This window comes from Ahaetulla prasina, chromosome 2 (genome assembly GCF_028640845.1).
Source record: "Ahaetulla prasina isolate Xishuangbanna chromosome 2, ASM2864084v1, whole genome shotgun sequence".
Lineage (NCBI taxonomy): Eukaryota > Metazoa > Chordata > Lepidosauria > Squamata > Colubridae > Ahaetulla > Ahaetulla prasina.
The window spans coordinates 189,979,615-190,004,612 of record NC_080540.1 but is presented as its reverse complement, the minus strand read 5'-3'; the positions used below and the strand labels follow the sequence as shown (position 1 = coordinate 190,004,612).

The following is a 24,998-nucleotide window of genomic DNA, read 5'->3' as shown; positions in this document are numbered from 1 at the left end:
GATTGATTGAGTGATTGATTCACTTAACAAATGCAGCAAAAAAGCTAGTACAATTGATTGCAATTCACTTAATGACCACATCACTTAACAACACTTGTCTGTATGTACACTGAGACAGTGTGAGACAGAAAGCAAAAGAGGGTTGTTGTTTCTGATAAACTGAATTTTAGTCCATAATGACATAATATAATCCTTAAAGAGCCACAATAGTCTTGCTCAGCTTTCGTGCAAGATTCTAATGGATAACCTTTAATCCCTAATTCTTATGAAAAATGGCAGATTCTTATTGATAACCACACTGAAGTCATATATATACATAAATAATTGTAATTAACTAGCAAATTAATTAATTAAGGAACTAATATATACACCTATTGTTGCATGTAATTTGCCATAGTTTGCTAGACATAAACCAAATAATTTAGAATTATTATGCTTGAGTTTTGTTTTGGGTGCCATTACGATACAGACATTTAATAGCATTTGATAACTATACTGTCACCATGATCAAACGTATTTAGGAGATGCTCGAATGTATGTAAAAGATAGCGAGACATTTTTAAATAAGTAAATACTGTATCATAATGGAAAACTACTGAACTCAGCAGGCTATTTAGGTTTGTTTCCTTAATAATCCTCTAATAATCAATGTGATGAAAGTAATTAAAATAAGGGTCACATGATAGCAGTCTTCCAGGACTTGAGGGACTGTCACAGAGAAGAGGGAGGTCAATTTATTCTCCAAAGCACAAGAGGGCAAGAGAAGAAGTAATAAGTGGAAGCTTGTTAAAGAGAGATCCAACCTAGAACTGAGAAATTTCCTGTCAATGAAAACAATTAATCAGAGGAATAGCTTGCCCCCAGAGTTGTGGGTATGCCATCGCTGCAGGTTTTCAAGAAAGTTTTCACACTTTTCAAGACCATTTGATTGGGATGGTATAAGATCTCCAGCCTTAAGCATGGGGTTGGACTAGAACACTGGTCCCTAACTTTTCCAGCTCTGCGGACTGGCAGCAGCAGCAGGCAGGGAGAGAGAATGGTTTCAGGTGTGCGCCCGCTGCTTATGCAAATAGAGCTTTGCACGGTTGCATGTTCACCTGCCACTTGCATGGCCCAGTTCCCAATGGACCCCGGCCACTGACCAGAGATTGGGTACCTCTGGACTAGAAGACTTGTGAGGTCCTTTCCAACCTTATGATTCTATAATCTATGAATGTCTGTGGAGATTCTCAGTAATCCAGGTCATCATTGCCTCAAAATTTTGTATTGATCCATGATGGGGTAAAAATAATGATGATGGCTGATCCCAGTGGAAAAATAAGTGAAATCCATGCCTTGATTTGAACTACACAGGCTGTAACAGTTTTTAGAACTCTAATGTTTCTTCCTCCATGGTTTGACAGCTTCAGATACCTTTCATGAAAAACTCAAGAACATCCAAGAGGATCCAAAAATTGTGTTTAAGATAGTATCAAAAATAACCAGATCGTTGATTATTATGGCTTTTTTTTTTGCAAATGGTTGTTTTGATAGTACTTTCATTTGAATCTTACATACGGAGTAATAGGGGTCTGCATCTTGGTCCCATCTTTTCTGCCATTTTTCTCAAACAAAGACAAAACTATTAGGAATAACAGTTAGGTTCTATTATTGGTTCCAGGCAGACCTCCATTCTAAAGATGGGTCTTGGTGGCTCAGGCTGTAAGGTAGCCTGTTATTAAAACACAGCAGCCTGCAATTACTGCAGGCTCGAATCCTACCAGGCCCAAGGTTGACTCAGCCTTCAATCCTTTATAAGGTAGGTAAAATGAGGACCCAGATTGTTGGAGGAGCAATAAGTTGACTTTGTAAATATACAAATAGAATGAGACTATTGCCTTACACACTGTAAGCCGCCCTGAATCTTCAGAGAAGGGCGGGATATAAATGTAAATAAATAAATAAAAAAAGATGCCTCAGATTTTCCACTTCCCAACCAGCCAAACTGATCAAACTCAAATGAAGATATAACAGGATAACACAGAAGATAATGTTGAAAAAGCTCTTCGCAACCTGAAACCATCATTATCTATTGGACCTGATGGTCTATGTGCATACTTTTTAAAAAAACTTTCAATTAATATAGCAGAACTCCTAAGCATAATCTTTAATAAAGCTTTCACGACTAGTTCCCTTCCCAAACTCTGGTCTCTAGCCACAGTCATACCTATCTTCAAAAAAGGAGATCCCAGCCTAGTTGAAAATTACAGACCTATCTCTCTATGTTGTGTCTCATGCAAAGTAATGGAATCTATCATAAACCAATCCATTACACTCCACCTTGAAACAAACAACCTACTCTCTAATAAACAATTTGGTTTCAGAAAAAAATTATCATGTAACTTACAACTTCTCCACTGCAAAAACATATGGACTACTAACCTGGATCAAGGAAAAGCAATAGATGCAATTACATAGACTTCTGCAAAGCTTTTGACTCAGTAGTACATGATTAGCTTCTTCTAAAACTAAAATCCTACGGCATTTCAGGACCTCTTCACAATTGGATAAATGCCTTCCTGTCAAACAGATAACAAGTGGTCAAAATTGGCAACACTCAATCAAATCCTGTTCCTGTCAAAAGTGGCGTTCCCCAAGGTAGTGTTCTTGGACCAACGCTCTTCATATTATATATAAATGATCTCTGTGACCTTATCTCAAGTTATTGTATTCTCTTTGCTGACAATGTCAAACTATTTAATATCACTAACAATACTTCTACCCTTCAAGAAGACCTTGACTTTGTATCCGATTGGTCCAAAACTTGGCAACTCCAAATCTCAACCAGCAAATGCTCAGTCTTACATATTGGAAAAAAGAACCCAAACAACAAGTACAAGCTTGACGGACATTACCTTACTGACGATCCCCACCTTGTCAAAGATCTTGGAGTTTTCATATCAAATGACCTAAATGCCAAAGACCACTGCAATTACATAGCAAAAAAGGCTCTAAGAGTTGTAAACCTAATTTTATGCAGCTTCTTTTCCAAAAACTCTACATTACTAACCAGAGCATACAAAACATTTGCCAGACCTATTCTTGAATACAGCTCATCCGTCTGGAACCCATACCACATCTCTGATATTAATACAATCGAACGCGTCCAGAAATATTTTACTAGAAGAGTTCTTCGCTCCTCCGTAAACAACAAAATACCTTATACCACCAGACTTGAAATCCTGGGATTAGAAAACTTAGAACTTCACCGACTCCGACATGACCTGTGTTTAACACACAGAATCATCTATTGCAATATCCTTCCTGTAAAAGACTACTTCAGCTTCAATCGCAATAATACAAGAGCAAACAATAGATTCAAACTTAATGTCAACTGCTTCAAACTTGATTGCAGAAAATATGACTTCTGTAACAGAGTTGTTAACACTTGGAACTCATTACCTGACTCTATAGTCTCTACTCAAAATCCCAAAATCTTCAACCAAAAATTTAAGCCAGTCCCGCTTGAATAAATAAATGTGTTTTCAGCTCACGGCGGAAGGTCCGAAGGTCAGGCAATTGACGCAAGCCAGGGGGGAGTTCGTTCCAAAGGGTAGGAGCCCCTACAGAGAAGGATCTTCCCCTGGGGGCCGCCAGCTGACATTGCTTGGCGGACGGCACCCTGAGAAGTCCCTCTCTGTGCGAGCGTACGGGTCGGTGGGAGGCATGAGGTAACAGCAGGCGGTCCCGTAAGTACCCGGGCCCTAAGTCATGGAGCGCTTTAAAGGTAGTAACCAGAACCTTAAAGTGCACCCGAAAGACCACAGATAGCCAGTGCAGTCTGCGCAGGAGCGGTGTTACATGGGAGCCACGTGTGGCTCCCTCAATCACCCACGCAGCTGCATTCTGAACTAACTGAAGCCTCCGAGTGCACCTCAAGGGGAGCCCCATGTAGAGAGCATTGCAATAATCTAAGCGAGAGGTGACAAGAGCGTGAGTGACCGTGCATAAGGCATCCCGGTCAATGAAGGGGTGCAACTGGTAAACCAAGCGCACCTGGTAAAAAGCTCTCCTGGAGACGGCCGTCAAATGATCTTCAAACGACAGCCGTCCATCCAGGAGAACACCCAAGTTGCGCACCCTTTCCATTGGGGCCAATGACTCGCCCCCAACAGTCAGCTGTGGTTGCAGCTGGCTGTACCGGGGTGCCAGCATCCACAGCCACTCCGTCTTGGAGGGATTAAGCTTGAGCCTGTTTCTCCCCATCCAGACCTGTATGGCTTCCAAGCACCGGGACAGCACTTCGACAGCTTCATTGGGGTGGCCCGGGGTGGAAAAGTACAGCTGCGTGTCGTCAGCGTATAGTTGGTATCTCACCCCAAAGCCACTGATGACCTTGCCCAGCGGCTTCATATAGATGTTGAACAGGAGAGGCGAGAGAATCGACCCCTGTGGCACCCCACAAGTGAGGCACCTCGCGGTCGATCTCTGCCCCCGTCAACACCGTCTGCGACCGGTCAGAGATATAGGAGGAGAACCACCGATAAACGGTGCCTCCCACTCCCAAACTCTCCAACCGGTGCAGCAGGATACCATGGTCGATGGTATCAAAAGCCGCTGAGAGATCTAATAGGACCGGGCAGAAGAACAACCCCTATCCCTGGCCCTCCAGAGGTCATCCACCAACGCGACCAAAGCTGTCTCTGTACTATATCCGGACCGGAAGCCGGACTGGAACGGGTCTAGATAGACAGCTTCATCCAGGTACTGGGGTAGCTGCCATGCCACCACACTCTCTACAACCTTCGCAACAAAGCGAAGGTTGGAGACTGGACGATAATTTCCCAAAATAGCTGGGTCCAGGGAAGGCTTCTTGAGGAGGGGACTCACCACCACCTCTTTCAAGGCGGCGGGGAAAACCCCTTCCAACAAGGAAGCATTTATAATTCCCGGAAGCCAGCCTCGTGTCACCTCCTGTGTGGCCAGCACCAACCAGGAGGGACACAGGTCCAGTAAACATGTGGTGGCATGTAACCTCCCCAATAACCTGTCCACGTCCTCGAGAGCCACAGGATCAAACTCATCCCAAACAATCTCAACAAGACGCGTCTCCGTCCTCTCACTTGAATCATCGCAATTTTGGTCCAAACTATCCCGAAGCTGAACGATTTTGTCGTATAGATAACCACTAAACTCCTCGGCACGTCCCTGCAAGGGGTCATCCTGCCCCTCCTGATGAAGGAGAGAGCGGGTCACCCGAAACAGGGCGGCCGGGCGGTTATCTGCCGACGCAATGAGGGTGGAAACGTAAGAACGTTTCGCCTCCCTCAGTGCCACTAGGTAGGTCTTAGAATAAGACCTAACTAGTGTCCGGTCAGCTTCGGAACAGCTGGACCTCCAGGTACTCTCTAGGCGTCTTCTCCGGCGTTTCATCTCTCTCAGTCCCTCAGAGAACCAAGGGGCCGGTTGAGATCTACGCCGGGTCAGAGGCCGCAAAGGCACGACACGGTCCAAAGCCCCAGTCGCGGCCTGTTCCCAGGCCGCAACTAGTTCTTCAGCCATGCCGTGGGCCAGATCCTCAGGGAATGGCCCAAGCTCCGTCAGGAACCTCTCAGGATCCACCAGGCACCTGGGACGAAACCAACGTATTGGTTCCGTCTCCCTGCGGTGGTGGCCGGCTGTCTGAAAGTCCAGGCGAAGGAGAAAATGATCTGACCATGACACTGGTTCTGTTACTAAATCTCCTAATTCCAGATCATTTAACCACTGTCCAGAGATATAAATCAGGTCCAGTGTGCCTCCCCCATTGTGTGTAGGGCCATCAGTTACTTGAATCAGGTCCAAGGCCGTCATGGAGGCCTGGAACTCCCGGGCCGCCGTCAATGACAAGCCAGCCGATGGTAAGTTGAAATCCCCCAGGACCACGAGTCTGGGGATCTCAACCGCCACTCCGGCAAGCACCTCCAACAACTCGGGTAGGGCTGTAGTCACGCAGCAAGGAGCCAAGTACATGATCAACAGACCCATCTGATTCCTATGGCCCCACTTCACAAGGAGGGATTCACAACCGGCTATCTGAGGCACAGTGGACTCCCTCGGCTCTAGACTTTCCCTAATCACAACCGCCACCCCTCCACCCCTACCTTGGGCCCTCGGTTGATGGAATGCTCGGAAACCCGGAGGGCACAGTTCAACCAGGGGTACACCCCCTTCCGTGCCCAACCAGGTCTCCGTAATGCCCATAAAGTCCGCGGACTCCCCCTGAATAAGGTCGCAGATCAGGTGGGGCTTGTTGACCACGGACCGGGCATTGCACAACATCAACCAAAGGCCCAAGTTCTGAGGGTCTTGGCCATCCGGGGAACGGGTAAGGACTGAGGGGCCGGAGCACGTGAACGCTTTTAAACAGCGAGCACGTGCTCCCAGAGAACGATACGGCCCCTCGCTTCCGCCGTATCTGCCTCTCCCACTTACCGTACAGATGGAACAACCCTCTACACCAGGAACACCCCCCTCCCTCCCCGCCTTTGGACCAGGTAGAGTGACGTCGTGAGCGCGCGCTGGGACTGGACATTCCCTCCCCGACGGGTTTCTCCCCCCACCCGTCTCTTCCCTCCCCCCCTTAAAAAACCCTTCTTTAAAAACCTATTTAAAAACCCCCAAAGGTTCTTCTTCGACGCATGCCACCTCTCTGGATCCCAAGACCCTTCATTAAGGCAGGCCCTCGATAATACAGAGGGCCATTCCTGCGAGGCGGGGGAACCTCGCAGTCATAAGAGTTCGAGAGGCGAATATTTCATGGAAAATTAAAAATAACAGCAGAAAAAGGGCCATCCCTAGCCGGCATAAGTATTACAGTTAGTCATAAACATCCCCACCGTCTGCTTCATCCCTATCATATCGTTGTTCTTGTTGTTGTTGTTATTGTCGTTGTCGCTGATGTTGTTAACTTATCAAAGGCCAGTACGGCCCACAACGACGCCATAAGGATCGATAATGCCGTCTCTCTACTGATATCACTGATAAGCCACAAAAAGTGCCGCAGATGAAAATTGTGGCCAGGAGTCAAGCCATGGCCAGGAGTTCAGGCCGGGAAACAGCTGATGACTATCACGGCCAAAATTCAGGCCCGACCATTACAGCCGCTGATGATAATTGCGGCCTGGGGAACAGGCCAGACCAGGCCGGAATGCTGCCCCGGGCCACAAAATGGCCGCAAGACCCATTAAGGCTCAAAGATCAGAAAGATCAGTCAAAATCCAGCAGGTCCAAATAACAAAAGGGAACTTCCGCAGATCGATAGTATTAGGCCGAACCTCGCAGAAGAACGCCATCGGGGATCAGGTTGCCCGTGGGCCGCTGATGAAAATCGCGGTCCAGTGCGCTGCTGCTGGGAAATCACAATCTAAAGCCAAGAGCCAGATCATAGTCAGGAACCAGGCCAGTGGAACGACCGGTAATCGGGTTGATGGAAATTCGGGCTGATGAAAATTCGGGCTGTTGGAAATTCCGCCCGCTGATGCCGCCAATGTCAAATGTGGCGGAAAAATTCATATGCAATAACATAGTTATTGCATTCTTTTCCTTATATATATATATATATTTTCTTATATGATATGTTGTTGTTTTATATCGATGTTTGTATACTGTTATGACAAATGAAATAAATAAATAAAAAACTTACAATCCATAGGCTGAATTCACTGCTAGGCTGGTTATTTGTTGAGGAACCTCACCATCTACACACATCAATTGAATAACAAGTTCTGCTTGATAACCAGGGGGCATTCTTACGGCATGAGTCTTCACACTAAGAAGAAGAGTAGAAACATTTATCAAAATGATCTGATTACCCAATTGGAAATCACTTGCACTGATAAGAAAACTGGCTGCGAGAAAATACAGTCAAAACACTACTGTATAATTTCTAAAGAGAAGAGCAGGTGACAATTATTGAGTGTGTATAAATGTGTAAATAGTATTGATTGACATTTTCTTCCTCTCAGCTGCTTGCCTGTTCCCAATTGTTTCCAATAGTATCTTCTGTGTAAAACAAATCAGTGTTATCTCTTCATATTAGGTCTCTTTTGATCCTTGAAGCAAGGGTAATTAAAATTTTGTGATGCTTTTTCATCCAGTAACTCCCTGATTAGAAATGTTAAAGAGCTATTGGAATAAACCTAGTTCACCCTTCCATTGTGTAACAAAGCAAGATTAAACTTCTTCTATCTCCCTATTTTTTATCATCATCTGACACATTTCATGGTATTGAACTGAAGAGCAGGACATTCTTCACTTTGTAGCAATTAGAATAATTATTTAATGCTGCTCATGGTGGCTTAACTGTATGGCACTAAATACAGATAAAGTTTTTCTCAATAAAACTCAGTCACTGCATTAGAAGATTAGCTATTCTCCTCATTTTATATACTGAATATTTTATAAGTATCCTCTTGGCCACCTTGTTCATGTTATTTATATGGACATCAAAGGATATTTGGCCAACAACCAACCCCATGGTATCCAACAGTGCTACTGAAAACTACGCAGTTTATATGCCAGCTAAAAATTAAACTATAATCATCTAACGCAGGGGAAGTCAACCTTTTTATACCTACCGCCCACTTTTGTATCTCTGTTAGTAGTAAAATTTTCTAACCGCCCACCGGTTCCACAGTAATGGTGATTTATAAAGTAGGTTTGTGGGGGGCGCCGGCTACCAGCTCTGCTTGTCTGTTACAGCTGGGTGATGTGGGGGGAGATGCACGAGCTATTCTGGGATGAGGCTCTTTTGTTTGCGGTCACACTATAGAGCCATTTAGTTTCACTTATGTAACGTGAACTAAACTTATACGCAGGCGATACAAATAATATATTTTCAGAAATTTAAATTGTCACGGGGAATTTTATGAAAACCTAATGAAAATGTTTTTAAATAATGCTATGAAATTTTTTTTAAAAGTCAATTAAATTTTTTAAAAAAGGAAAGTTCTTCAGTATCGGACCCACCCACCATGAAAGCTGGAACACCCACTAGTGGGCAGTAGGGACCAGGTTGACTACCACTGATCTAACCCTTGTCTAACTAATTTGGCAATCAGAATGTCATGAATTCTGTAATTCTGAAAAACATCAGTGCTGAAATCTAGTTTGGGCTCCAAACCAGAGTAACTGGTCATGCATTTTTTCTTCAGAAATTGAGACGCTGGGCTTCATCAGTATGTGAGAATCTAGCATAAGTGAGAAGCCATCAAAGTCTCCTTAGGAAGAGGAAGAAGGGCTGATGGAATAAGACTGGTTTGGAGAACACAGCTTGCCCTTCCTCTTTCCTCCCCAGACTCAAGCATTCTTTTACGTTCGGGACATTCAGCATTCAAACACCTTTTACTCTGATATTCACTTGTCAACATAACAAGGGAACCTTTGATCCTCATGTGGCAGCAATTTCAAACAATGGGTTTAGGGACTTAGCTGTAACAAATATGGAGGGGGGTGCCAGTCTAGATGTGATAGGAATCTATTGCAGTACGTGGTTATTGGTAGCTACTAAATCAGCCGAGTTCAGTCTTAAATGAGAGGAATGATTTCTACAGTCTTTCTTAATAAAGAAATAGTACAATGGTGAGCAACTACACTTATTTGAACTATCTGTAAAAATTTCTTAGTACAAAAACAGAAAATAATTCATGAGATACTATTTATAGAGAGGTATCAATATGCATGATACTTCACAATCTTAGCAGAAAATATATAAATGTTAGAGAAATTTTGTTAGAAATGTTGAAAAAGAACAGAGAACAAAAAACAATTTAAATCAGTCTATGTTCTTTACCTGATCAATGTACTACAATCCATTGTTCGCTCAGATGGAGTATTGCAACTGCCTGAGAGGTCTTTTAAAGATGAATAATCGGAAGAGGCATCGGCAAATGGAGTCATAATTTCTGCTTCAGGAGTAATGGTATCTTCTATCTCACTCTGGAGCTGTACCTCTAAAGACTTTTTAAAAATTAAAACTCAGATTAGATTTAGAAATATAGTTAAGAGATTCAATATTGTGAAGCCAATCTGCTTTCGCAGTATTCCAGAATGTCAGCTACATGCCAGGAAACTGCAAACTTCCCAAACCAGGCTAAGTATGAAGGAATCCATCAAAATTATGACTGTCAATTGTAAGGCAGAATTAAAAAACAAAGCAGAGGAAGAAGCTGGCCTAAAGTGTCTTCCTACTATACCATATTAGTTTAGTGGTCTAGATTCCTGGAAACAGAAACAGAGAATATATTTTTCTGTTCTCATCTAAACATGAAGGTGATTCCAGTTCCTTATAGAGATTTCTATGATCAATAGGAACCTAGACATTAAGGCAGAGTAAATACTTTCCCAGAATTTGTTTCCTAATCTATCTTATGATGACATGGAATGAAGACCTGCAACGTAGACTTGCAGATTTTTGCAAACATATGTAAGTAGTGAATTAAGTGATGCTGCGGCCTCCCACTCACAGTGCCTGGAGGCTGTTAGGGGCTGGATAGGGAGCAATGGGTTGAAACTGAACCCTGGTGGTTCCGAGTTTGGGGTTCTTTGGTCCATGGTTATATAAATTTTCTAAATTTTATTTATTTATTTTATTTTATTAAATTTTTATACCGCCCTTCTCCCGAAGGACTCAGGGCGGTGTACAGCCAAAATAAAAACAAAATATATACCATTTAAATGAATAATAAGTTTCAGTAAATCACTAAAAGTTTGAGCTATGATATCCAAGGCATCCTTTTTCCTTTCAAGGGCTTAGACTCTAAAACTTATTTATTTCCTTTAGCTATGTTGGGATCAAGATGGCGGACTAAGACTTGGGCTGATTTAAAGGATTGCTGGGTTTCCCTGTGGAGAAATGCATAGCCTGTCAAACCTCCAACTTTTTCTGGAGCTGTTTGTGAGGAACTCCACAGGACCACTGAGAAGTAATTGAGATTAAAAAAATTCATAAACTACAAATTCAAAACTGCAAATTCTCTTGATTTAAAACCATGAGTTATGAAGAGGAAAAATGGTTAGAAGTTCTTCTGAGACCAATAGAAGAGAATATTTGAAGCTTGGAGATGAATTGTGGGATCCTTAGTGCTCTCTGAGGTTGGTGGTTTTCTTGCACATATATTCTCCTAGGCCTGCATCAGCAGTAATGATGCTACTTAATTTGATAATAAAACATCTACAAGAAAACCACCAAGCTCAGAGAGCACCAAGGACTACACAGTTCTTCCAAGAGAAAGAAGAATAAAAACTGATTGTCAGAATGGGAGCATTCAATAAAATGCTTTGTTTTAACAGACTCAGTTTGTAGTTGGAAAATATCATTTTTGTAACATCAAAATAACCTGCTGGTTCAAATCTGTTTTGACAGTCTTCCCACGCAAGTCACCCTCAAAAGTATGATTATTACAGCTTCCTTTGAATGTTTAAATATATAAGAAAGCCATAATAGCTAGCTGCATATCCAAATTTGTTACTTTCAACTGTAATGACTGCATGGCAAACATATCCATGTTTATTGGTACCTATCATTGATTAAAGGGAAACTTTTGATATATTAATATAAGCAAATCAGTGTATACGCAACACTCATACAAACTTACCGATATTTCAGTATTAACTTCATGTTTGCTGAATCTATAAATAATAACATATGCAGAGACACCTGCTATGCAAAATATTCTACTTTCAGGACACCAGTACATTAACTGGATTGCACACGGATCATCTTCTATCATATCTGCTGATGGCTTGCCTTCCAACTTCCGTTTTTCAAATATTTTTGAAGTTTTTAACTTGTACAGCATTTGCAGTGTGACTAGAAAAAATTGAAATGATCTATTATATTACTCTGATGTTAAAATGGAAAGTGGAAAGAAATTGTATTGTTACAATCTATTATCTTCACTGTTTTGGGATTCTTACTATTTGGGGCCCTCTGATCGAAAGCACAGGCACACTATAAAAAGTCTAAAGCCCTGGTATTTAGTGCTAACCAAAAAAAGCTTAAAAAGAGAATGACAAAGTTCAGTGCTAAACATCCTGTACTGTCAGAAGAATACTAAACCTTCCCTTGTATTTTTCAGATATTATATTGTAGCATTTAATCAGCAATCTGTTTCTGATGGGAAGCAGATGAATTGAGCAGCAGGGAAAGGGAAAGAGATTCTTTATGACTCAAAGGGCTTCACTTTGTGCAGCACCCTGCTTCAAATAGAAGAACAGACCACATTATATGTATCGTACTCCAGTCTTCTTTCAATCATTTCAATTGTTCATTAATCATTTGACTACAGAATTACACAGAAGTGGAAGCCTCTTAATAATCAATTGCAGAATCAGAGAAAAAGATCACATGAAGACCAAACCATACTAGAAATCTAACTAGTGTTAGATTTCTAGTCTCTTTGCAGGCATACCGTTTTGACTCTTATTCATTCCTACTCATTCACACTCTGCTACAATTTTTCTCTTTCAAATAATATTTTAAAACTTGTCAGGAATTCATTACACTGTACCAATTTCATGTATTTTGAATAACAGATTCAATAACTGCAATCAATTCACTCCTTTTCAAATATGTAACATGCATTTATAATGCAGAAATAAATTTAAAAACTTACTGGCAGAAGCATCCCAAAATTTTACTGATCCATCTGCATGACTTAAAAGAATATAGTAAAGGCCAATTAAAACAAGGTAGAATAACATTATAATCATCATATACTTCTATCAAAACTGAACTTGGTTTCAATTCCTGTGATATAAGAACACAGGTGACAAATCTCAATTGCCATCTCTAGTCACTGGGGACACTTGAACTTCTCAGCAGCAGTTTTCTTCTTTCATTGCCTGTCAGAATCATGAAGGAAGTCCTAGTTTTGTTAAGGAATGAAGGGTATCAGGATTTAATTAATGGGGATGCAGTTCATTTATCTTCTCCGTAGTTTCTCACAAGATGGATGAGAGATACTAGAAGCGGCTGCATAACTCTTCTGAAATGTACTGTAGAAGAGAGATTTCTTACACTAACTAAAATTAAATAGAAGTATGATAAAGAGCAGCCAGGTTGTGGGTGGGTGAAGAAAGCTCCAGCTACTTTAATGGATTTTGTCCTCAAGTGGCTTTTTCAAACATTGGTTGCATGCATGTCTTTGCAAATGATTTTTGCTGTAACCTACCGAAAGCCAATATTTATTTATTTATTAATATATTTTTATCCTGCCTTTGTTACTTTAAAAAAAACTCAAAGTGTCAAACATAAGGAATTCTCCTTCTTCTTTCTTTTCCCCCCACAACAACAACCCTGCATAGAGTTGAGTATCTCCCACAAGCAGATTTTTCCCCTCTATTAACAAAAACAGACTTAACCAGAAAGAGCATTCCAAAGCTACCTTCCTCTTCTTCAGAACCAAGACTTCATTTCAAACAGGCAAGTCTCCTGTTCTTGAAAAAATGGCATGAGGGTAACCTGTTAGACATGTTACTAAAAGGTGTAAAGTGAAAGCCTCAATTTATCAAAGTCATTAGAGAATGGGATTCAATATCTATAGGCCCATCTAATATTGTAATGACCATGACATATGGAAAACATAATTTAGACTGTAAGAGGGAATAAAGGGTGAATACAAATTTTAAAAAGTGATAGATTGGGTTTATGAAACTAAGAAAAATGAGAAGGATGTAATATATTGGACTGAAGGTTTCTAGCAGTTTCGTGCAGTGGAATAAATGATTCTATGCAGGGAAGAAAAAGTGCAGGTTGAAATATGAATAAAAGGGCTAACATGTACATTAAAAAGTATAAATGTACATAAAAGGTATAAATTCATGTCATATAGAATGTTTTGGTGTGCGTAGATGTAGAAATCCATAGGTTAATGATAGTTCCATGTTAGAGCTACAGTGAAGTGATAATTCTGCATAATTAATTAATAGTGATAAAATTGTATAATGCTGTGAATTAATACAACACCGGAGGAATCTTATTTTGTTACAATGAATAGCTACATTTGGAGATCCAAGCTTTAATTAGTTCTTGTTTAGTGACTATCAGCTTAAAAGAAAAGAGAATGTGGAAGCTGCTTGAAACAAAGGTAAGAATTATATTATAAAGTGTCAGAGAAGTGTAAAAGTATTATATAGTAATAACAAGTATGAAAAAGGATATTTGATGGGGTGATATAAAATAAGAGATTTGGGATGACAGAAAAACATGGTACATCATTCTTGCATGCAAGGATGATGAAAAGGAAGTCACAAATGCTGTAAGAATGTTGAAAAATTGTAGGTGCAAAATATGGACATTATTTACTCATGGAGTTTCTATGTGACCTATTTATTGTGTCTGTGAAAGTTATACCTACTATATGCCTGTTAACTGGAAAATGCTGATATATTTCTTTATACAAAAGGAATAGCACAAATTAATTCAAACAGTTCAGTGGATTAGTGTAACAGAACAACAGAATTCTGGAGATCTTCTAGTCCAACCCCCTGCTCAGACAGAAAACTCTGCACCATTCCAGACAAATGGCTATCCTTAAAACCCTCCAGTGATGGAGCACCCATAACTTCTGGGGCAAGCCGTTCCACTGATTACAGTTACAGTTCCTGCAGCGGTCCATTGTATGTTTTAGCCTCCAGACCTGTAATCATTTTTGTTGTTCCTCTCTGCTCTCTTTCTAGAGCCTCAACATCTTTTTTGTATTATGATGACCAAGCTGGATGCAGTATTCCAAGTATGGTCTTACCAAAGCAGTGTCAAGAGGTACTGACACTTCATGTGATCTTGATGCTATCCCTCTGTTGATGCAGCTTAGAACTGCACTGGCTTTTTTGGCAGCTGCAACACACCGCTGGCTCTAATGGTTGTCCACTAGAACTCCAAGATCCCTCTCACAGTTACTTCTGTTAAGCCAAGTACTTTCTATTCTATACCTATGCATTTGGTTGTTCTTGCCTAAGTGTAAAAACTTCCTTTTCTAAGCACTGAATTACATTTTTTGAGATAGAGCTCTGAGCCTATCTTCTAAAATGTTGACTATTTCCCCTGGCTTGGTATTCTGCAAATTTGAGGAGTTCCCCCTTCTATCCCCTCAGCTAAATCATTTATGAAGATGTTGAAGAGTACTGGGCCCAAGACTAAACCCACTGCATGCTTTCCTCCATGTAGATATAGTTTCACTGAGGATTACATGCTGAGTGCATTTGGTCAGCCAATTATAAATTCATCTGATGGTAATGCTTTTTCTATCTTACCAGGAAGTAGGCTGTGATCTATTTTGTCAAGTGCCTTACTGAAGTCCAAGTATATTATGTCTACAGCATTTCACTGTTCCACTGGCACAGTCTGTTTTTGACAAACAGTGAAATGCTGTAGACATAGCATACATTGATACCTTTAAAATTCTCATAAAATTATGGAGAGAACATCAGAGCTGATGCAGAGAACAAATTCTGAAAAATTGTCATAGAAAGTTATCTAAAGTTCTAAACATTCCATGAGGGACATTATGTTGTAAAATGAATTTTATCCTAAGGAGAAATATAATATATACATTTTTCTCCATTGCTACCACACCTCTAGGTGCTTGAAGAATTCTGAGCTTATATCACATGGATTTGTATTTTCTTGAATATACTTCTAGTTTCACTCTCAGTTTTTCCTTACAACAGACTAAGGAGAACAACAATCCTATTAATAGCTAAGTCACCCAATTCTCTGTTGGAAAATCACTTATATTTCAAAGGCAAATTGGAAATTGGCTGTTTAAATATTAGTATAATAATTAGATATTATTAACTGGACTTTTCAATCATGCCTTTTGATCTGGAGTAATTTTTTTACTCTTTTACTTTTACTTTTATATTTGGTGTTATTCACCACACGGTAAAGAAAAATGGAGTAAAATTTTAAGCAACTAATAACAAACCTACAACTATTTGCAACAGCCAGTATCTTATAATAGGACTTTCCTTACCCTGTAATAATAATCTCAGGATATGTTTGTGATCCTAGGTTCCATACTCCACCAGTGATAGGCCACTCCTAAAAAAAGAAAATTATTTATTGATCTATTTATCATCTATCTATCTATCTATCTATCTATCTATCTATCTATCTATCTATCTATCTATCTATCTATCACTTCATTAGCATGTTTATGCACTTCATTATAGGTTCAATGACAATGTAATATTCACAAACTATTGTTTGTATTACATGGTAAAAGAAAAACACTTAATAGCTAATTATTAGGCTATGTTTTATATTTTGTTTAACTATGGTGGTTCCCCCCCATGGGTGTATGAGTAAAATAGAGTAAAATTTATCTAAGGAAATCAACTGTATTTAAAGCAAAAATACATGTTTAGCCCTCACTCTGCAAGCTTACAGAATCTGATCCAATATTAAGACACCTGAAATTCCATCTTGTGTGATTGTATATATATATTTTATTTATAGATAGATAGATAGATAGATAGATAGATAGATAGATAGATAGATAGATAGATAGATAGATATAGATATATGTAGATCTTTGGTTATTCGGGTTTTCTCCCGCGTAAAATTGGAAGTGTCTTGGTGATGTTTTGACGAAGTCTCATTCGTCATCTTCAGGCTTCAGCTTCGTGCTTCTGGAAGCACGAAGCTGAAGCCTGAAGATGACAAATGAGACTTCGTCAAACGCCGCCAAGACACTTCCAATTTTACGCGGAGAAACCGAATAACCAAAGATCTACATACAAACACCCGCGAAAACCTCAGAAAACAAATATGTATGTATGTATGTATGTATGTATGTATATATATATATATATATATATATATATATATATATATATTTATATATATATATATATATATATATATATATATATATATCAGATAGAATTCAGAACTCTCGACACCCTTAACTACATGCAGAGATGTATTCCAACCAACAGATTTAGTCTGGACTCTAATCAGTCTTTTAGAAAACAGCCAGATTCATTTTTGTATGATTCACAGCTGCTTGTTTCCTATTTGAATCAAATTCAACCCCTAAATTAGAAATCCTTGCCTCCTGTTTATGGTATCAACAATAATTTGTTTCTACATAAAATATGACAAAGGTAGGCAAATTTGGTGTGTTTTTTTTGGTTTGTTGTTGTTGTTTTTTTGAATTTATATCCCGCCCTTCTCTGAAGACTCAGGGCGGCTTACAATGTATTAAGCAATAGTCTTCATCCATTTGTATATTTATATACAAAGTCAACTTTTATTGCCCCCAACAATCTGGGTCCTCATTTTACCTACCTTATAAAGGATGGAAGGCTGAGTCAACCTTGGGCCTGGTGGGACTTGAACTTGCAATAATTGCAAGCAGCTGTGTTAATAACAGACAGACTTAGTCTGTTGAGCCACCAAAGGTTTTGAGTACATTTGACATTTTTAAACTGCTGTGGGTTTAGACTGATGAATAAATAACCTGATTCTCTTGTAATAAGAGTAACAAGAAGTTGGAAGTGACACCTCTGGCTGCCATCTCTATTTCTGTTCTTGTCTCTTAGAGAAAGAGCAAGGGCTTCTCAGAAACAAAGGATGGGGACAGAGGGAGAAGGCGAGGGAGAGAGGGGAGGAACCTGCACAAGGAGACAGGACAGGCCCAACATGAGAGTCTGTTAAGGCACAGTACCAATACCAAAATCATAAATACTGTAGGCAAAGAACAATGAAGCATAACCATAAATCCTAGTAATTAGTGCTGCTTCAATAACACTTTCCCTTTTTTATTCTTTACCTTATTGCTATATCCTTGCTTTTTATGTTTTGCACCTACAGAATATAGCACAGGAATCAAATCCGGAGGGCAGTCAGCAAAGTATTCTGTGCAGGTAACAGGTGAATCGTGAATATCCATGGGATAAGGATTTTCAAAAATGGGGAAACTAAGTGAGAAAAACATGTATTAGCATACCCTTTAAAGACAAAAGTACCTAAACATTAATTATTTGAAAAGGAACATATTACTAAGTATACACACACACACAATTTTTTAATAATTCTTGACACAAATGTAGACAGTGAGATGAAAATTAAGACTATTTTTATGTCAATCAGATTAAAGATGAGTACATACTAAAAACTTAAATGTTCTTTATTGAGGCTTATATACCACTCCAAACCAGAGAGACTCTGAGCAGCCTACATTCCTTCTATTACTAAGAAGATGAAAAGAATAACACAATTTAACAAAGGGCAAACCAATAATAGTAGAAAAGCAATAACTGAGAACAATTATAAAGAAGAATGCAATCACCAAGGAACAATAAACATCCAAACACAGTCCAGGATGGATGTCCCAAGTTCTACTGGATTTTATCCCAGGCTTTTATAGCTCTTCTAACTTAACCAGATAAACGGGACTCAAATCCTTTCTCTTCAACTCTTAGAGAATCATGGTTTTTAAGGGTGCTTCAGTTATTTAGTTGTCTCAACTGTCACACTGAGTTAGTGAATATTTATAGTTTATTTATTTATAGTTTAATTTCTATACCGCCCTTCTCCCGAAGGACTCAAATCTAAAATATGACATTTTAGATTGCAGATGCCACTTCTACAACAAGAATCTTACAACAGAGTAAGATTAAATCAGTTCATCTCTTGCTGTGGCATCATTCAATGAAAGATAATCAACCTGCTTAACTATTGCTGGAGATAGAATGCCACAAGGATTGACTCAAGGATTTCCAGGCACCTGGAAGATGGAAATGTCAGGAAGAAGGGCTCCACAGTATTTGTTTTTCCAATAAGATGCTTCATTAGCAAGCAAGATTCTACATTATAGCCCAGACACACCTTTACCCCTTTGGTACAAATTAGGCCCTTGACTATGCTGGTTTTTTAGTCTAAAGGGAATTGTTTTAGAAAGAGGACATTGTACTTAATCTTGTCAACAACTGGAAAGATTTGCTTCAGATTAAATGGGCAAGGAAAAAAAAGTGTAAAACAAATCACCATCTGTATAATTATGATCCTAATGTTCACTTGTTAGGGTGATGAACATTAAACTGACTTACAAGTGGCAAATGGTACAGACAAGCCTCATCTAAGGTGTAGGGCTCTATACAATTTAAAAAGTCATCTGGAAAGCATTTCCTCTCTCTGTGAAGTCAAGTATCTTGGCTTTTTTCAGCAGCTCCTTAAAACAGGCACTTTTTTTTTTACAGTCTCACATGAAGATCTGGGAAAAGGTGGGCTGCTTTAATGAATAGCATTTCCAAATATCCTCAACCATGGTGGAATCTAATAAAAAACACAACTCTGAGCTACTTCATGTATTGCAAAAAAGCAACAAAAAATAAATAATCAGTGAAGTAGAGAGAGAAAGAAGACCACACAGCTGGTTAACCCTTTCTCTCAATGTTTGATTAGATCTTTGATTGGATGGACTAATCAAATAGTATTGTGCATTGATTCCATTTCCTTTCCTTTGTACTAAGAAAAAATACAAAAGGAAGATGTGAAAAGATTCCCAATAACTTTTCTTCCCATTATGTTTGATGAAAAGGCATTTTGAATAAAGCCCTTTTTCTAGAATATTTATGCTTGCTTGATGCACTAAACTGCCTCCTCTAAAAAAATTATGAGACTTTTGACCTTGTCACCAAGTTATCATAGAGAAAAAGGAATAATCTTTGATTGGGTTTGAATATGGCAAAATGTAGATACTTTTCTCTTCTTGTTTTACTTTAGTACCAATAGAAGAGAATATACATAGCTCAGGCTTGAATGGTAGAGTCCTTGGTGCTCTCTGAGCTTGGTTGTTTACTTCTAGATTTTCCTGCAAGTACAACACTAAATATGCTACTTATTTTGCTAACAAAACATCTGCAAGCAAATAAACTTAGAGAGCACCAAAAACTCCACAATCTTATTTTAGTATACAATTATATGAACTGTATTGTTGAGACATTGTTGATTGTTTTGCTTCGCAAAGTATTTGTTTTAAGCAAATTGATCACTGATTTCATTAGTGAGTCTTTGAAACAGGTGATTCTGAAATAGCTTTTTTAAAACTAAGGCATGGTGATTAAAATCAGTGAATACAGAAAAATAGGGGAATGGAGAAGCATCTTTTAAAACTATAATCTTTTTTAGATAATTTACTAGAATCAATAATTTTGGAAGGATACGTTTAACAAAGAAACAGATATCTAAAATATCTAAAATATTAATCCTAGTATCAATGAATAGTGAAGTTGTTAGTTTTGAAAAGAGTTTGGCTTTGGTCTTTCATATTAGTTTATATTTCCAAACTCAACAACAAATCTATGCTTCTCTCCCAGGAATTATTGTTAGCACCATATGGAATTATACTTACTGGCTTTGAGTCAGATCAACAACAATTAGATCTTTTTCTAATAGTACAACAACAGCATAGGGTTCTTGAATTTCTACATACAAAGAAAAATATAAACACAAATATTAGTGAATTAATTATTAAATAAGGACCATATAACCATTGTTCTGAACAAACACAGAAGTTATATATAATCCTAATAAAGAATTTTCCAAACCCAGAAGTTTGATAGATTATATTATATTTTCCTGGAACACTGAAACAGATATTCGTGTTATTCTGATGATAGGTTTGGCATCTCCTCATGTGAGATTAAGTATAAATATTGTTCCAATAAACATGCAGTAGTATAATATTTCTACATAATTTTTCCCATGTAACCTATCAAACCGTTATGGAAAGATTATTCCAATTTATAGCAAGCATACTGCAGAGTATGTTATGTGTAAATCTTCTGTTTGCATATTCTTATGGAAAAGGCATGATAATCAATTTACACAGAATAGAGTCTGAAAAATGCTAAAAAGACTGCAAAAAGTTAAATGATAGATTTATCATGCTACTTCAGTTTATCTTGTTCTGCTATGACCATAACTGCACAACCCTGCCTCAAAGAAATTGATACCAAATACATTGTCCTGAAAACCAGAATATTCTCAAATTTATTATCCCCTGCTGGCAACCAATATTTTAAGATCTTTCCATTTTTGATAAGTAAAATGGAACCTATCATCCAAAATGTTGAAGGCAACTCAATCACACCAGAATCTAATCACCAGAATCAAGGCACAACAATCTCTGGACCAGTTCTTATGGGTCCAGATTTGTACGGAACACACCCAAGAGCTTTACCAGAGAACCCTAAGGAGGAGAGTTCTGTCCCAGGAACTATGGGTTTTTATAAGAAGAAATTGCTGCACAAATCCTATTGAAACAGCGAGAACAGGCAAAGTAGTTGTATGAGAAAGCTGTGGATGCCCATTGACAGGAAAGGCTACTGATAGCTGAAGGAGACAAATTCTAGCTCTCTACCAAGTTTTTGGTCTCAATAAGACCATAAAATAAACTAGACACAAAATTTGTTAGGTTCTTCAAGATTATCCAACAAGTCAACCACTGTAGTTTTTCACTCGCAACCCCACCCCCATGAATGGGCATTCAGTCTTTCACCATTTGTTGCTATTTAGAGAAAAGCCCCCTAACACCCTGCAATCCCAGCAATTGCCCCCATCACCAGTGATCATGGATGGACAACCAGAATATGAATTAGAAGAAATACTGGACTCTATAGTATAGGACCGTGATGGCGAACCTATGGCACGCATGCCATAGGTGGCACATGTAGCCCTCTCTGCGGGCACGTGAACTGTCACCCAGCTCAGCTCCACCCCACATGCGTGTGTGCCTCCTACCAGCCAGCTGATTTTTGGGTCTCTGCCACACATGTGCGGGGGGCGGGGTGCATGCAGGAGATGTGCACGCATGCCCATGGGGATAGTATGTGCATGTTTGAGTGTGGGGGGAAGGGATGGGGGTGCAGTGCACCCACCCTGTGGCCCATTTTGGGCCTAGCAGGCTTCCCTGCTAGGCTTAATTAGGGAAAACACAATATCTACATTTATTATTATTATTTTATTATTTATTATTTACATTTATATCCCACCCTTCTCCGAAGACTCAGGGTGGCTTACAGTGTATGAGGCAATAGTCTCATTCTATTTGTATATTTACAAAGTCAACTTATTGCCCCCCCAACAATCTGGGTCCTCATTTTACCTACCTTATAAAGGATGGAAGGCTGAGTCAACCTTGGGCCGGGCTTGAACCTGCAGTAATTGCAGGCTGCTGTGTTCTAATAACAGGCTTCTTACCAGCCAGAGCTACCACGGCCCCTGGTATTATTAATATTATTGATTGGAAATTCCTTATAGAGTTTTTGGATGAAACAGAAAAAATGAATTTATGATTTATGTTGTGATTAGAAAAAATGGATAACAAAAGAGTTTTTTGTAACCAAAAAATAAGTAATAATTTTATATTTGAACTTGTAAACAAAATTAGAAGCTACTTCTTTCTATTTCCTTTCTTTTTTTCACTTTTGGCTTTTTCTTTGTTTTCTTTTTTTCCTTCTTTCTTTCCTCTACTTTAATTTTTTATTTTATTTATTTTATTTGCATTTATATCCCGCCCTTCTCCGAAGACTCAGGGCGGCTTACACTATGTTAGCAATAGTCTTCATCCATTTGTATATTATATACAAAGTCAACTTAGTTTTTATTTCTGTTTCAAAATGCCTAATACAGGTAGACCTTGAATTACGACCACAATTGAGCCCAAAATTTCTGTTGCTAAGTGAAACATTTATGTGAATTTTGCCCCATTTTACAACTTTTCTTGCCACAGTTGTTAAGTGAATCACTGCAGTTATTAAGTTAGTAACATGGTTGTTAAATGAATCTGGCTTCCCCATTGACTTTGCTTCTAAGAAGGTTGCAAAAGGTGATTACATGACCTTGGAACACTGCAACTGTCATAAATATGAGTCGATTGCCAAGCATCAAAATTTTAATCATGTGACCATGGGGATGCTACAATAGTTGTAAGTTTGAAAAACGGTTATAAGTCACTTTTTTCAAAGTTGTAACTTTGAACAGTCACTAAATGAATTGTTGTAAGTCATGGACTACCTGTAATATTAAAAAATACACAGAGCCAGTACCTTAATTGGCTCAACTGAATTTTTATAATTATTGCCAGCTTTTCCATTTTTTAGAACCCTTAATCAGTCCCTTCCTGCTTCACTGTTTTCTTTCCTGGCTTTTAAACATCTATCTTATGATGAGTTTAGAAAACAAAAAACTAAGTTTGAAACTGTTACAAAATTTCAGTTGGCCTAATAACAGGATTATGGAATTTTTCATGGCAATGTCATGCAATGTAGTTACTATTCTTTGTTTGTTGTGTTATTTATTATTTAAACTTGTTACACATACTTACCATTTGGGTATGGAGTTTCACAAAGAGTTAAAAAGTCAACCACAGGGTGATCCATTTCAAGCACTGTAATTGCTTTTCCATGCATGATTGTCAGACCTGGCCTTCGCCAAGGTTTATCATAAGAAAGTCCACCAGAAAAAATGATAAAAGGGTCACTATATTAAAAAATAAAACATTAATAATTATAGTTCACACTTTTTCATTGACTTTAAAATAGCAATTTTTGCAATTTGAGATGAAGAGATTATATCCAAATTGTAATTAAAACTAATAATCTTTCTACCATAAGTGATCTTTCTAAAACTCATAAGTTTATCGAATTTCTTTCTTATAACTGTGATGTTTAAAGTAGTCATTTGTGCAGCTTTCACTGCTTCCTTATCTTTGGCCAATCAAAGCAGTAACCTCAGTTGCTTGTCCAATCCAGAAATAATGGCAAATGCTGAAGGAGGTAGGTTCTCTTATGGTACAGATGATCATTGCTGTATATACTGAACTCCTGCATCACAAATGCATTGCTCATTTGCTGAAAACAAGAAAGTTCCTTTAAATCAAAGGTCTCCAACCTTGGCAACTTTAAGACTTGTGGACTTCAACTCCCAGAGTTGAACTCTACAACTCTTAAAGTTGCCAAGATTGGAGACCCCTGCTTTAAATAGTACCTCTCCCTCTCCACTAATATCAATAATATAAGGCTTATTCAATAAACAAAGGATAAATAAATTACATCTGATTGCAATGTGTGAAGTCAATCTCTATAAACTTTCTTGAAACACTTAAAAGGAACCAAAACCATTTTTCTGGTCTCAGTTTTTCTTATAGATCCTGTACAGGTTCACACAGAAATTGTCACATTGATTAATAGTGCCATATATGTTCATAGCTGAGAGAGGCAGAAAAGTGAACCTAATCGTGGCCTGGTTTCAACAGGTGCAAGGCCCTGTCTCAAGATCATAGCTGCCTCCTTCGTGTGATCAAGAAGAGTACCTACCTGTTTTTACAGGTCTTGTATTCTGTTTTAAGAATGGGCTTACAAGATTCAACTTTTTTCCCATCTCGCTGAATTTTACCTGTAAAAGAATTGTTTAGAAAAGACCCACTTATTTTCCCATAATGCCAGTAGGTAAGAGTTGCTATGGCTGTTCTGAGCAATAACAAACAATTACAAAACTAAAGCGATCATGTTTCTAGGGGCCTCGGTGGATTGGAGATGACCTCAGGGATACAACAAAGAACAACATCCCAATGCACTTCCTGAGCTCAGCTGGGGCTATGGCATCAAAAAGAACTGAAACACTTAGGTGATTCAGGTGCGGTCTAATGGCTAAATAATAAATTAGTATTAGTAATAAAATGCCAAACCTTTGCTGAAAAAGACAGTGTTAGTCAGCTGGCAAAAAGAGCAAGCTTGCTCCTTTAAAGCACATCTCAGGCAGTGGTAACAATTCATTTTTCTAGACAACCTTTTCTTTCTGAAAAATTTCTCATCTTTAGTCTCATAATATTCATGATATTTCATGCAGGATTGACTCTAGACATTTTGGCAGCCTAGGCAAAATCTTATCTCAGTTTTCTTACAGTTTGGCTCATCTTCCTATTCACTGAGGAATTTCAAAATAAGATGCCCTCTTGTTTCTTTCT

The 24,998-nt window shown here is 38.7% G+C and overlaps 1 protein-coding gene across 1 annotated transcript in view; it reads right to left on the bottom strand.

The window, feature by feature from the left end:
* STXBP5L (syntaxin binding protein 5L) overlaps nucleotides 1-24,998 on the bottom strand; it is a 93,139-nt gene that overhangs the window by 24,556 nt on the left and 43,585 nt on the right. Inside the window, exons 9-17 of the mRNA XM_058171227.1 lie at nucleotides 24,349-24,427; nucleotides 23,358-23,512; nucleotides 20,382-20,454; nucleotides 17,799-17,946; nucleotides 15,996-16,063; nucleotides 12,636-12,676; nucleotides 11,616-11,830; nucleotides 9,812-9,978; nucleotides 7,664-7,789 (exon numbers count right to left, since the gene is read on the bottom strand). Coding sequence (XP_058027210.1) covers nucleotides 7,664-7,789; nucleotides 9,812-9,978; nucleotides 11,616-11,830; nucleotides 12,636-12,676; nucleotides 15,996-16,063; nucleotides 17,799-17,946; nucleotides 20,382-20,454; nucleotides 23,358-23,512; nucleotides 24,349-24,427 — 1,072 coding nt within the window. The remainder of the gene's footprint in view (nucleotides 1-7,663; nucleotides 7,790-9,811; nucleotides 9,979-11,615; nucleotides 11,831-12,635; nucleotides 12,677-15,995; nucleotides 16,064-17,798; nucleotides 17,947-20,381; nucleotides 20,455-23,357; nucleotides 23,513-24,348; nucleotides 24,428-24,998) is intronic.